This window comes from Ranitomeya imitator, chromosome 1 (assembly GCF_032444005.1).
Source record: "Ranitomeya imitator isolate aRanImi1 chromosome 1, aRanImi1.pri, whole genome shotgun sequence".
NCBI classification, from domain to species: domain Eukaryota; kingdom Metazoa; phylum Chordata; class Amphibia; order Anura; family Dendrobatidae; genus Ranitomeya; species Ranitomeya imitator.
In genome coordinates this window covers 697,578,570-697,592,280 of record NC_091282.1, presented here as the reverse complement: position 1 = coordinate 697,592,280, position 13,711 = coordinate 697,578,570, and the positions used below count along the sequence as shown (strand labels likewise).

At 48.7% G+C, this 13,711-nt stretch overlaps 1 protein-coding gene across 10 annotated transcripts in view; it reads left to right on the top strand.

The window, feature by feature from the left end:
- Window positions 1-13,711, top strand: part of RBM25 (RNA binding motif protein 25) — a 100,854-nt gene that overhangs the window by 54,559 nt on the left and 32,584 nt on the right. For 5 of the 10 annotated variants that reach the window (XM_069731160.1, XM_069731202.1, XM_069731166.1 and 2 more), the window contains exons 6-8: window positions 3,111-3,271; window positions 3,469-3,657; window positions 11,191-11,265. In XM_069731160.1, coding sequence (XP_069587261.1) covers window positions 3,111-3,271; window positions 3,469-3,657; window positions 11,191-11,265 — 425 coding nt within the window. The remainder of the gene's footprint in view (window positions 1-3,110; window positions 3,272-3,468; window positions 3,658-11,190; window positions 11,266-13,711) is intronic. The other 5 variants (XM_069731218.1, XM_069731211.1, XM_069731173.1 and 2 more) reach the window with 1 other exon arrangement.

Here is a 13,711-nt window from a genome sequence, read left to right as displayed (position 1 = left end):
GTGCTCAGTGTCAACCTGCTTTCATCTGTGAAGAGCACAGGGCGCCAGTGGTGAATTTGCCAATCCTGGTGTTCTGTGGCAAATGCCAATCGTACTGCACGGTGTTGGGCTGTAAGCGCAATCCCCATCTGTGGACATCAGGCACTCAGACCATCCTCATGGAGTCGGTTTCTAACCGTTTGTGCAGACACATGCACATTTGTGGCCTGCTGGAGGTCATTTTGCAGGGCTCTGGCAGTGGGACCAGAGCTGCCACAAATCCAAAAATGAATTGTGACAGGTAAGTTGAAGAGGATGAAGGTGTCTTCACCCTGATCATGGTCTGACTGACCTGATTGGAGAAACTAGCGAACCTCGGTACTTCAACAGCTGTGCCGTTAATTCTAAAGATCCAGAAGTTTCCACAGAGTGTATGCAAGCAGCTTCATAGCTTCCACATAACCAGGTTTTCTGGGCCAGTCTGGATCCATGAGTATGGCGTGCACTCCTTGTGCCTTGATTTTGACCTGTCTGAGGATCAACGGTAGAGGGGGAAACAGGTATGAGAGGTTTGAACTGGGACCAGGAGATCGCCAGTGCGTTGGAGGCGATCGTTAGGGGGGGGGGGTCATGAGATCTGGACTCAAAGTGGGGAACATTGTGGTTCAGTCTGGACGCTATCAAACAGACATCAGGAATTCCCCATCTGAAGCAGATCTTATCAAAGACTGACTGGTTCAGAGACCATTCATCCGCAGGAGGCCCTTATGGCTGAGAGTCAGTGGCCCAGTTGTCCACACCAGAGAATGGTACCGTTAAGATTGCTGGCACGTTCTGTTCAGAACACGACTGTATCTGAGACACTTCTAACATCACTGCTCAAATTCAAGTTCCTCCATGGTTGATGTATGCCATTGCCGTGGCATTGTCAGATTGGTCTTGGATCAGACGACTTGAGAGAAGGTCCTGCCAATGAAGAAGATCCAAAAAGGTTGCCCTGATTTCCAAAATTCTGATAAGAAAGGATGATTTCTGAGCATTCCATCAGCCTTGGACTGTGTTTTTTTTTTTATCTCCCGCCCGTGACAAATAAGGGGCAAGTGTCTCTGCCATTCTAGAGACTTCCTTGATCCGAGAAGGAAGAGTGACAAGCAGGTCCAGTGAGCAAAGTAGACTTGTCCCATCTTGATAGGAGAAAGCTGTAGAGAGCGTGTGCAGAGCTGAGCAAATAAGACTGCTTCCATTGAGGCTACCTTCTTTCCCAGTATGCTCAAGCAGACCCGGGGAGAGCGTGGGGAGGGACTTCTGAGAGAGCGAATTTCGTGTAGTAGGTCGGAGTACTTTTCTCCGGCCAGAAAAACGTTTGTCTATGCAGTGTGGAACGTCATTCCCAGGAAAACAATGCTTGGGCTGGTGCTAGAGACTAGACAACTAGAAGTTGTCTTCAATATGTTAATGATCCAGCCTTCAGAGAGAGTGTCGAGTGATCTGCAAGCCTTCGTGACACACTGAGGGTGATGTTGCCTTGATCAGGATGTCGTCCAAATAAAGGATGACAAGAATGCATCTGCTGCGAAGTATGGCCTTGACAGTCACCATACCTTTATAAAAACTCTGGGTCCATGGCCAGGGCCATGAATTTAAAAGTGAGATTCCTGGACTGCGAAACGGAGGAACCTCTGGTGAGGTGGGAAAATGGGTATGTGCAGATCTTCATCTTGATTGTCCACTGAGCGTAGTAACTCCTGTGGTTCCATGAAGGCTTTACCAAATGAAGGGACTTCATCCTGAAGTTGCACAGTTACTTGAGTCTATTCAATAATTTGAGGTCCAGGATGGGACAAAAGTCTTCTTTGTTTGAGACCACAAATCAGTTTTAATTAAAAAAAAATACCCCAAGGTGTTTCTGCAGGGGAACGGGTATGAAGATGCCTGCCTTGTGGCGTGAATTGGAAACCTTGAAGCCAAGAATGAGGGGGAAGGTTCTTTGGAGGATGGGAGCCAAAAAGCAAGTCTGTGGGAGGGTGGAAAATTCTATTTTATAGCTGTAGGAGCCAACACCCTGAACCAAAGCTTTGTCAACTACCGAGAGCCACTCATCATGCCGAAGAGAATCTGAATTGGTGACTTATTGGACACCAGGAAGTGGCTGGCTTGAAGTAAGGTCTACTTTTTTTTTTTTTTTTTTTTTCCCTTGGTGGGCTAGAGATTTACTTGGCAATTGCTGTTCCAGACTGAGAATTTTCAAAAGGAGCTAAACTGAGTCTTGGGAGGTGGACATTTGTCCCTCTGTTGTGGAAGCGAAGTTTGACCACAAAACCCAAAATCCTGTGGTGTCCAAAATGTGACGAGAAACCGACAGAAGGTACTTCCCCCTCATGGGCAATCTGGTCCCCTAGAATTGGCAGTGGGAGCATCCACAGAATACCTTCGCAAAGGAGTTTTTCTGAGGCTGTACTCTGAACACTCCTGTAGTTGTCGCCGCTGAACGTTTGGTGAGTGATGATGGAGAAATTGAAGCTCAGAGCACAACTGTGCACTAGGCAGCCCAGGTGGTATGCCCAGCCCTGAGGCAGCCACAGTGTTGATGTGGTCGGACCCCGACGGCAGTCTCCTATGGCTTTGGGGCTGCCGTATTTGCAATGAGTATGTGTCGTGCTCAGATACTTGCATTCTAGCAAATAAAAATGTCAGCCCATAGTGGGCTACCTGTGTAGTAAACTTCATGCCCAAGAGTTAAGGTAGTGATTGAAAATAATGATGGCCACACAAAATATTGACACTTTGGGCACAGTTTATCCATTTTCACTTAGGGGTGTACTCAATTTTTTTGCCAACAGTTTAGACATTAATGGCTGTTACATAGAGGGTGCACCAAGTTTACACTGTTCTAAAAGCTGTACACGGGCAACTTTACATTGTATCAGTGTCATATCTTCAGTGTTGTCTCATGAAAATTTACAAAAATGTGAGGGGTGTACTCACTTTTGTGATTTACTATATGTGGGTAATTCGTTTCTTAACCTTCTGCTGCTGTGCTGTACATATAGCTTTTCACATTGAGTGAATATAAGAAATTATATCCTTTTACAACCGTTAATCTTTTTTCCTTTTCTTGTTTTCCCATACAGCTTTTGGGTTTTGTGAGTATAAAGAGCCTGAATCTACCCTTCGAGCACTGCGGTTACTCCATGACTTACAGATTGGTGAAAAGAAGCTACTTGTAAAAGTAGACGCTAAGACAAAAGCTCAATTGGATGAGTGGAAAGCAAGCAGAAGGTCTTCTAATGGGGTGAGCAGCATAAAAAATGTTGGTTACTTAAATTATATGCATTTCTGACTCTAACTTCACATTTATTGGAGACAATGTAAAAATTTGGTTTGAAAAATTCATAATGACTGTGATGTGTATATACGTGGAGATGATCAATAGTTGCTGCCTTCTAGGAGGCCGAGAAACAAATTTAGCCTTGTCAATTATTTTTTTAGAATGCCCGTCCTGAACCAACTGGCGATGAAGATGATGACCTTGATGAAGAAACAAAAAGACGTGATGCCATTTTTAGAAGTTCAATTGATGTGCTAATAAAAGAGTATGCCAGTGAGCTGAATGCTCCATCTCTGGACTCTGAGTCACATCCAAAAAAGAAAAGAAAAGACAAAAAGGAAGAATTGTCAGTAAGTAGACTATATAGTTTGTAAATGAAGGTCTAGTTGCAGTAAAGGCGTTGTTGGATTGACGGTATGGACCAGAGATATGTTTGCCACATTGGTCCAAACTGTGCTTTCTTACATACTACAAGCAGAGGCAGCTTTGCCGGAGCACATTAGCACACAAGCTGGCTGGAATCCAAAGCCAAAGGTGCTCTCCAGGCGTCTGACCCCAGCTTCATCGTAGTGCTTACAAACTCTTTAGCAGATGGAGAGCTTGTAAATGCTGCCCTCATTGCCTAGAATACTGGCCACCTGATAGACTGTGAGCAGTAATCGTCAAAACGAAGAATTTTGGTACTTACTGTAAAATCTTTTTCTCGGAGCCTTCATTGCGGTGACATGGGAAACCATTGGTGCATGCTGCTGCCGCCAGGCAGAGAAAAAGTTAACTTTTCCCCCCTGCAGTCTACACTCACTGACTAGCAGAGAGCTAAACAGTTTGTGAGAAAGCAGTAGAAAAGGAGACAACCCTAAATTAAACCAACAATGGCACAAGCAAGGCGGGTGCAGTGTCCCTCCAATGAAGACTCCCAGAAAAAAATACTTTATGGTAAGTACCCAAAATCGTTTCTCTATCGTTTCATTGGGTGACAAAGAAACCCATGGGACATCCTAAAGCAGTCCCTAGGGTGGGAAGAACGAGCTATGCCAAAATGTAAGGCCGGTCCACTGCTGCATGCAGAACCTTCCTGTCCAGGGTGGCGATCACGGAAGCATAGGTGAGAACTGTGTAGGACTAAGAGAAGATGTGTACCAAAGACTAGGAAGCAGCCTAGCAGGTCCAAGGGTGAAGAGCCCATGAAGTTCCTCAAGTGGGGAGGGCCGTGATCCTAAGCGAGATCGGTCTTTTCTCTATCGCTTCATTAGGAGACACAGGAGCCATGGATGTATGCTGCTGCCACTAGGAGGCTGATACTATGCACAAAAAAAGTTAGCTCCTCCCCCGCAGTGTACATTCCACCGACCAGTATTAGGATAATCAGTTTTAGCTTAGTGTGAGTAGGAGGGGGACACAGGTCTTTCATTAGACCCATATCTACCTCAATGTTCTTCGTTCCTTATCAGATGGATCTTCTCCCTTTTCCTTCAGTGGGATACAGTGTGAACAGTCACATTTGTACTCCCATGTTGAGACGGAGAACGGCATGTACTGCCACCCTGTATCTTCATACGTCTAGATGGCAGGACCCAAACCCCCGAACACAGAATTGTGTTCAGGTGATCCCGATCCAGTGCTGACACCCGTCTCCTACCCACTCGCCCACCAGTGCCTGTCAGTTTGAGGAGGCGTGGACGTCCCGCAACATAGGATTTTCGGACGTCAGATTTTTCCTGGATAGGGAGATACTTTGCTCTCTCTCTCCCCAGGTCCTTTCCAGAGGTGATAAGGAGAAGATCCAAGTAAAGAAGATCCAAGTAAAGAAGATAAAAACAGAAAGAAGATGAGTGTTTTTATTTTAGGGTTGGGGGTGAATTGGGGCACTGGGGCTACCTTGTGCGACATTTTGGGACCTCTGCGCCGCTCCTCCATGCTGCGGCGGTCACCATCTGTAATTTATGTCCCGGCTTCTCTTGGGCCTTGTTGTGGAGTTGGCTCCGCCCCCCTTCTTCCCTGCACTTCCCGCCCGGTTATCTTCCGCCCTGCGGCTAACTCCGCCCCCCTCGGCTTCATGCTCGGAGCTGGCGCCATCTTTCTCCTGGACCCGGCATTTGGTCCTGCCCCCTCTTCCGGCTTCGGTGCGGGTTTTTTTTTTTTTTTGGGCAGCATGCATCCCTGCACCGAATCCTCCTGGTCCCTGCGCTATCTTGCAGGCATTTTTTTCTGGCTTGAGATCCGGATGGTGACCCTTTTCCTATGGGTCCTACACCTTTTCAGTCCTAGAGCCTGGAGGCAGCCTGCAATTACCGTGAGTAGCTCTGCTCTGCAGACTGACACTCTCCTCTGCATTCTTCCTGTCCCCTAACCTTCTGGCACCAGTTAGTGGGTCTGCTCATCATGCCTAATCCCAAAGGAGAGCGTTCTCACCCTGCTACCTTCTCCTCTTCTTCTTCCTCTGCTCTTGTCAGACACTTTGTATGTTCCTTGTGTAAATACAAGCTTCCTTCAGGTCAGTCCTCTCCGCTCTGTCAGGACTGCAGTAACCCCATGGTGCCCACCGATCAGGAGCCCCCTTCTGCCCCAGGTGAGAGTGAGGCCCCTATCCCAGTGTGAGCTTACTCTGTCACAGTCCGTGGCGGATCTCACTAAGGTGTCTCAGACCCTGGTGTCCGTGCATGACAAGTTGCCCTTTTCGGCCCCCACATTTGCTAGTGGGTTGCAGAATTCACAGTCGGGGCCCCCTAACACTGGTCTCAAGAGATCCAGACAGGCATGTCGTTCTAGGTCCTCTTCCCGCTCCATTACGTCCCCTGGTCCCTCTAGACAGGCGGCCTCTTCCCGATCCTCCTCTCCCGACTCAGGCAAGGAGGTTTACGGATGCACTTTCAGAGGATGGTTCTGACCTGGATTCTGACCAAGCCTCTAACATGAGACATAGTCCAAATTCTCATTGTGGCAGGCAACCAAACCTTTAATGTTAAGGATACCTTACGGAACCCGCAGATCAGGCGGTTTTGTTTAGACGGTCGAAACCACCTTCCAAGGCTTTTGCCCCGCATAGAGAATTTGACGAGGTTCTTGCCAGGGAAATGGGCAACCCGACCAGACGCTTTCAAAGAGGGAAGCGCCTCGGCATCCTATATCCCTTCTCTCCGGAGCTCACTGCTAACTGGACAGCCTCTCCGGCCGTGGATCCTCCAGTTTCCAGACTGTCCAACACGGTCCTCCCGCTTTCTAATGGAGCATCCCTCAAGAATTCCAATGACCGGATCATTGAATCTTTCACAAAGTCAGCCTTTGAAGCGACCGCTCCACTTTATGCCCGACATTTGCCGCTACCTTGGTGTCAAAGTCCATAGCTGCATGGGCAAAACAACTTCGTCAGGGCATCCTTGTTGGAGCTCGTCCGGAGGAGTTTGCCAATCTTGCCGACCAGATGTCTCATGCAGGCAAGTACATGGTATCTGCCTCCCTGGATGCTGCATCTTGCGCTGCTCAGGCATCCAACAATATTGTGGCCATCCGACTGACTATTTGGCTTAATGCCTCGCAGGTGGGCTTGTCATCAAAAAAGTCCCTTACCAGCTTGCCATTCCATGGGTCCCGTCTGTTTGGCTCCATTTTGGACCAAATTATCAAGGAGGCCACCGGAGGCACGAGTTCTCTCCTTCCCCAGTCCAAACCTCGCTGGCCTCCTCCGAAGCGGCAGTTTTGGTCCTTTCATGGCTTCGCAGCGACGGAGGATGTTCCCCACCAGCGGAGGCCGCAGGCTCGCCAGGATAGGAAAAGGGCTTTCTTCAAACCCACCCCTTCCTGGCGTTCCCGTAACACCCATGGTAGATCCACCAGGCCTAGACCTGGCAGATCTTCCTCGGCGTGACTCATGTCAAGAGCCCAGCGTATCTCCCAAGCTGGGCAGTCTTCTTTTTTTTTCCAGGGACTTCTGGCTCGCCTCAATAAAGGGTTGTTTCCTCAGGATACAAAATAGAGTTCGCTTCGCAGCCCCGAGATCAATTCTTCGAAACTCGTCATTTGGTTCCGGGTTTCTCTGCATCTTGCGCATCCCTGTCCCAGAACGAGAATGCTTCACAGGTTTCTATTCAAACCTGTTTGTGGTGTGAAGCAAGATGACGCAGTTCAGCCCATCCTGGATCTGAAGTTACTGAACAAATGGGTCCGCCTGCGACATTTCAGGATGGGGTCCCTTTGGTCAGTGATTGCTTCTATGGAGTCGCAGGAATTCCTGTGCTCCAAAGACAATTAAGACGCCTATCTCCATGTCCCGATTTTCCCGGGACATCAGAGATTCATGAGCTTTGCGGTACAGCAGGACCATTTTCAGTTTGTCGCCCTGCCGTTTGGACTCGCAACCGCTCCCAGGGTTTTCACAAAAATCATGGCAGCATTGATGGCCTTTTTGAGGATCAGAGGCCTAGTGCCAATCCCTTACCTCGATGACATCCTCATCAAGGCTCCGTCCTTTTTTCAGGCCCAGGAGAGCCTGTCCGTCATCCTCGACACCCTGTTCTGTTTCAGGTTGCTAGTCAACAGGAAAAAGTCCTCCCTTGTTCCGACTCAGTGCCTCATTTTCTTGGGCATGCTGTTCAACTCCTGTCAGGCAAGTTTTTCTTCCCAAAGAGGAGAGCAATCCTCCAGCAGGGAGTTCACTTTTCTTTAAGGTCCCCGGCTTCCTTCCCTCGTGTCGGCAATGAAGGTCCTTGGGAGGATGGTGGCAGCGTCTGAAGTGATCCCCTTTGTGCAATTCCATTCCAGACCACTTCAGCTGGCCATCCTTTCGCAGTGGGACAGGTCTGTTCTGTCCCTGGATTGTCTGATTCGACTCTCTTCCCTAGTTAATCGGTCTCTAAATTGGTGGCTGTCATCCCCTTTCATCCTCCAGGGCCGGTCCTTCCTTCCCGTTCACTGGCAGGTGGTGACGACGGACGCCAGCTTTCTCTGCTGGGGTGTGGTATTTCGCGATCTGACGGTCCAGGGACATTGATCAGCACAGGAATCCTCTCTACCGATCAACATCCTCGCGATCAGGGCGATTCTTCTGTCCCTCTGTCACTGGGAAAGGCTCCTCAGATGTCTGCCAATCCGAGTTCAGATGGACAACGCCACAGCTGTGGCTTATCTCAATTACCGGGGAGAGATTTAGAGTCCCTTGGTGATGGCCGAGGTGTCCAAGATTCTCCTCTGGGCAGAGGCGACGGTTCCGGCGTTATCCGCAGTGCATATGCCCGGCGTGGACAACTGGGCTTCCGATTTTCTCAGTCGCGAGAGTGTCTCGGCAGAAGAGTGGTCCCTGCATCAGAAGGTCTTCCATCAGATTTGCCTTCGATGGGGACTCATGGCTTCCCGACTGAATAGGAAGGTTCCACGGTTCGTCTTCAGGTCTCTCGATCCTCTCGCGGTGGGCGCCGATGCTCTGGTCATTCCGTGGTCGCAGTTAGGGAAGCACAATCTGTTTCCTCCCGTTCCTATTCTTCCCAGGCTGTTGAAGATGATCAAGGTGGAGGGGGTGGCGGTCATACTGATCACATCGGATTGGATTGGCCCAGAAGGTCTTGGTTCGCAGACATCGTCAATCTTCTCGTGGACGCCCCCTGGAGGCTCCCAGATCTTCTGTTCCAAGGACCAATCTGCCAACAGAATTCTCTGTCGCTCAATTTAATGACGTGGCTGTTGAAACCGCAGTGCTGAGTGTCCGGTTTTTCAGATCTGGTGATTCTCACCATGATCCAGACTAGGAAGCTGTCGTCTTCCAGGGTTTATCGGACCTGGAAAGCCTATTTCAGCTGATGTGAGTCTAATCACATCCTGCCTATGTCCTTTTTTTCTCCCTTCCCTTTTGGCATTTCTCCAGGTGGGATTTGACACTGGTCTTGCCCTTAGTTCGCTAAAGGGCCAGTTGTCAGCTCTCCCGTACCGGACACCTGAGGACCCTGGGGACCTCAATCTAGTTCTGGAGGCCCTGAGGAGTTCGCCCTTTCAACCGCTCCGAGAGGTTTCCCTGCCTTTCTGTCTTGGAAGGTGGCGTTTCTGCTGGCCATCATTAGGCGCGTTTCAGAGTTGGTGGCCCTTTCCTATCGCCCTCCTTTCTTGGTTATTTACCAGGATAAAGTGGTTTTGTGGCCTCTGCCTTCCTTCCAAAAGTGGTATCCGCTCTTCACCTAAACGAGGATATTATCATCCCTTCTTTTTGTCCTGCTCCGGCTCATCATCTGGAGGATTCATTGAACAGGCTGGACCTGGTCAGGGCAGTGAGGGTCTATCTGGTTAGGACTGCCCCCTTTAGGAAGACTGACTCCTTTTTCATCATTCCAGATGGTGTGTGAAGAGGCCTGCCGGCCTCCAAGGCTACGATTGCTCGCTGGATCAGAACGGCAATTTTGGAGGCTTACCGGGTCAAGAACAGAGTGCCTCACCCTGGGATTATGGCTCACCCTACCAGGGCAGTGGGTGCTTCCTGGGCGGTGCACCATAGGGCTTCCGCTCTACAACTTTGCAAAGTGGCAACTTGGTTTTCCATCCACACGTTCGCCAAATTTTATAAGGTCCATACCTATGCCTTGGCGGATGCCAGCCTAGGCAGAAGGATCTTGCAGGCAGCAGTGGTGTGTTCTCAGACCTGACCGAAGCTTCGACTGTTCCATCCCCATGGACTGCTTTGGGGATGTCCCATGGTTCCTGTGTCCCCCAATGAAGCGATTGAGAAAACAGGATTTTTGGTTGCTTACCGTAAAATCTGTTTCTCTGGGTCTTCATTGGAGGACACAGCACCCTCCCATTTTTATCAGCTTTTTTTCTGTTCTCTACTGATATTTTGATTGTCTGTTTATTCTCTATCTTGTTGCTTCTCGTACTGCTTTCTCACTAACTGATTATCATAATGCCAGTCGGTGGGGTGTACACTGTGGAGGAGGATCTATCTTTTTTTGTGCATAGTGTCAGCCTCCTAGTGGCACAGCATACACCCATTTTTCAAGTGTTCCCCAATGAAGGCTCTAAGAAACAGATTTTACAGTAAGCAGCCATAAATCCTGTTTTCTTCGCTTGGTACGAAACAGGTGCACCAGACAATAGAGGTCTATGAAATGGGTCGACCCCCTTCAGAAATCGCAAACAGGAGAGTCCGAACATCTGAGGAGTCCTTTCCTGGAAATGTAGCGTCGCAGCTCTGGCGAGATTCCGATTGAGAAGAGGCCATGCCAGAGAGGAAAGAAGTACGTAGTAACTAAAGAAGGAAATTGAGGAGCCACTTTAAAAGGGAGAGATGGGACCGGCATAGGACCCCTCTATCCATGTGGAACGAAGAGCCAAGTACTTCTGGATGAGGATATAAGCCACACATTAGGAAGGAAGGAGGACTTGCGTATTGGACAAGGGCCCAGATCTTCTGGAAGGTGATATAAGGGTTGCCTGGCCCTTTAAAGAGGAGAGGGACAGAATGTCGTTGATGCCAGACTTTAGAAAAAGCCAGGAAGGAGGGAAGAAAAATAGAACAGTGGTGTGACCTGACAATTATGCGGAAGCAAGGTAGTTGCCTCGCTGTTTCTATAGTATGAAGAGCCTCATTGAAGACTACAAGCTGTCTTAGGGCAGCACAGTGGCTCAGTGGTTAGCACTGCAGCCTTGCAGTGCTGGGGTCCTGGGTTCAAATCCCACCAAGGACAACATCTACAAGAAGTTTATGTTCTCCCCTTGTTTGCTTGGGTTTCCTCCGGGTACTCCAGTTTCCTCCCACACTCAAAAGACATACTGAAAGGGAATTTAGATTGTGAGCCCCATCGGGGACAGCGATGATAATGTGTGCAAACTGTAAAGCGCTGCGGAATATGTTGGTGCTATATAAATAAAAAGATTATTATAAGATTATTATTATTGTCTACCAGGCTTCGGCTTCTGCAGCCATGACACGAACTAAGAAGATAAGAATACTAGAAGAAGAAGGGAACCTGAAAAGAAAGGTCTGTACAAGAGGGAAACCTGTTAAGTCCTTTCTGGACAATCTGGGAGCGTCCATGGGACGGATACCGGGTCTCCCGGCCCAGTCTGAGGCTGACACCAGGAGTGAAGCCGTGGGGATAATCGGGACATTGAGTTTGGCCTTACAAAAAAAAAAATAAAAAAAACACGACTGCCCTACTTAGAGTTCCACCCTGGGGATTATGTAAGTCACGGTTATTTCAGATGGGTGGACACTGAATTTCGAAAGGTTGTTGGAGGGAGGACTCCTGGTAGTTCCAGCTGCCGTGAGCTTTAACCTGGGATGCAAGTATCCAAGGACACTGCCTACCACCGATCAGGAACGGCAAATGAGGGATGGGGGGGGGAGGGAGACAGGCTCCTCCTGGTCAGGAGATGCTCTGCTTGAGAGGTGGGAACTAAGGTCCGATCCAGGGACAGACCGTCCTGTCCAGTGTGAGGGGACGATAGTGTTGCTTCAAGTGCCCCCACAAAATTTCCCAACACACTCATGAAGATGTGAGAGGAAAAGGGAGATGAGAGAGCAGGGAGAAGATCATCGAATAGATTATAATCGAGGAGAAGGGCCGAGGAATCTTGCCCTGGGAGGAAAGACCATGGTGCCAACAGTGGAAAAAGATTACACACCCAGGAGGGGTAGGCACAATAATGCCTGCATGAGCCCCAGGGTGAAACCTGTCACAGGAGCATGGGCAAGCAGACAATCCTGCTTGACTAAAATTGGTGAGGCTAGTCTTAAGGGCTGTCCCTGCAAGCGCAGAGGTACCCGGCAGTCCCAACAAAGATGGACTGTCCAGGTGGGGCTGTGTTGAACCTGAGGACAATAGTGTGGGATAATGTGCCAGAAAACGTCAAGGACCACAGAAAAAGGATACAGGATCTGCAGGATGAGAGTGATCCGTTCCCATGAGGAACAGAAGCCTGTATATTGACTTGAACCTTGACTGTAATACCGTCTCGAGGTAGTCTGTTTCTGCGGAAAAAAAAAAAAAATCTGTGGGTCGAGGAATAGACGGTTGATGGGAAAGACAACCACTATATAGGTGTGAAAATGGATTCTAGTAGGTCTGACACTATATAGAAAGTGGACAGTGAGCAGGCGGTAATCGGCATGGGTAAACCGCTCCACAGCGGTGGTCATGAAGTTGGTGGAGCACCAAACTGTTGATGCCATACGAGAAGGCTGCTCTAAAACTTTTGGACATATGTAGGTTGGTGTCTGACATACTGCAGAGCGTGCCAGACGGTGGACGCATTGGTAATCACTCCATAGTTGGCTTTAGGGAAGCAGGTGGATCTGACTCACTTAGGAGGTGAACAGAGAAAAAGGCGGTTGTCATAATGTCTAAAATTAATAACTGTGGTAGGGGTTTGGTGACATTGCCTCGACCTATCGCTAGCAGGATTGCTGTCTGAAAATGACTGGGGAGTAGTACTATTTAATCAGGTTACAGCACATCGCTAGTGGATTTGTGGACCTGTCCATAGGAACAGGTGTGAGGCTCCTGTATATGCTATGGTGCACCCTGTCAGGACTGGGAAATTAAGTTAACGCAGGCTGCGGAAGAAACCGTGGGATCCTTCAGAGAGAAGGAAAAAAAAAAAAAGATTTTAGAAACGTTAACTGTTCTGGACACTTCCTGAGTGTACTCATTCTGCAGGGTCACTCCATCAGATTATTCGTGGTCGGAGAAACAAAACGTCCTGGTAGTTTTAAGTTAGAGATTCTCATACTTCGGGGCGGCCAGTGGGCTCTGCATACATATGCATCCTTAGACAGGTCTCTGATCCTTCACTGACCTGTCTCCTATCTTGCATACTACAATTAATATTGTTAGCTTAGAAAAAAAATTTCATCAGCAAAATGATGCTGGGGCGCATCCACATTACCATCTATTGCTTGCCGATAGATACTACTGCACAAGCGGCGCTATTTTGTTGGAGGAAAAAAAAAAATTGAGCTGCAGCAAAATGGATATAATGCTACTGCACATGTGCCTGCACCATTTTGTTGAAGTTATTTTTTTTTTTCTAAGCCAGCACTATTATATATGCATTATGTAAAATGGAGTGCAGATCACTGAAGGATCAGTGACCTGTCATAAGTGGACAGAGTACCACATAAAACCCGCCCACAGGCTGCCCCAAAGCACGAGAATCTCATTAAAGGGGATATATGGGACTTTTAAAGAAAGCATATAGTTGCTGAAAGAGGCAACTTACCTGCCTGTTGTACCCGGCCCCAATGATTGACAGCTCCTGCGATTTTCACCTACTCCCTGTCAGCTGAGCAGCAGTTTCTCTTCCTGTTGATGGGACGGGACTACTGGTGTCATGCTGATTGACAGCCGGCTCCCCACTTCCTAATTGGGGAAGCCCGCAGTCAGTCAGCATGACACCAGTAGTCCTGCCCTGTCAACAGGAAGA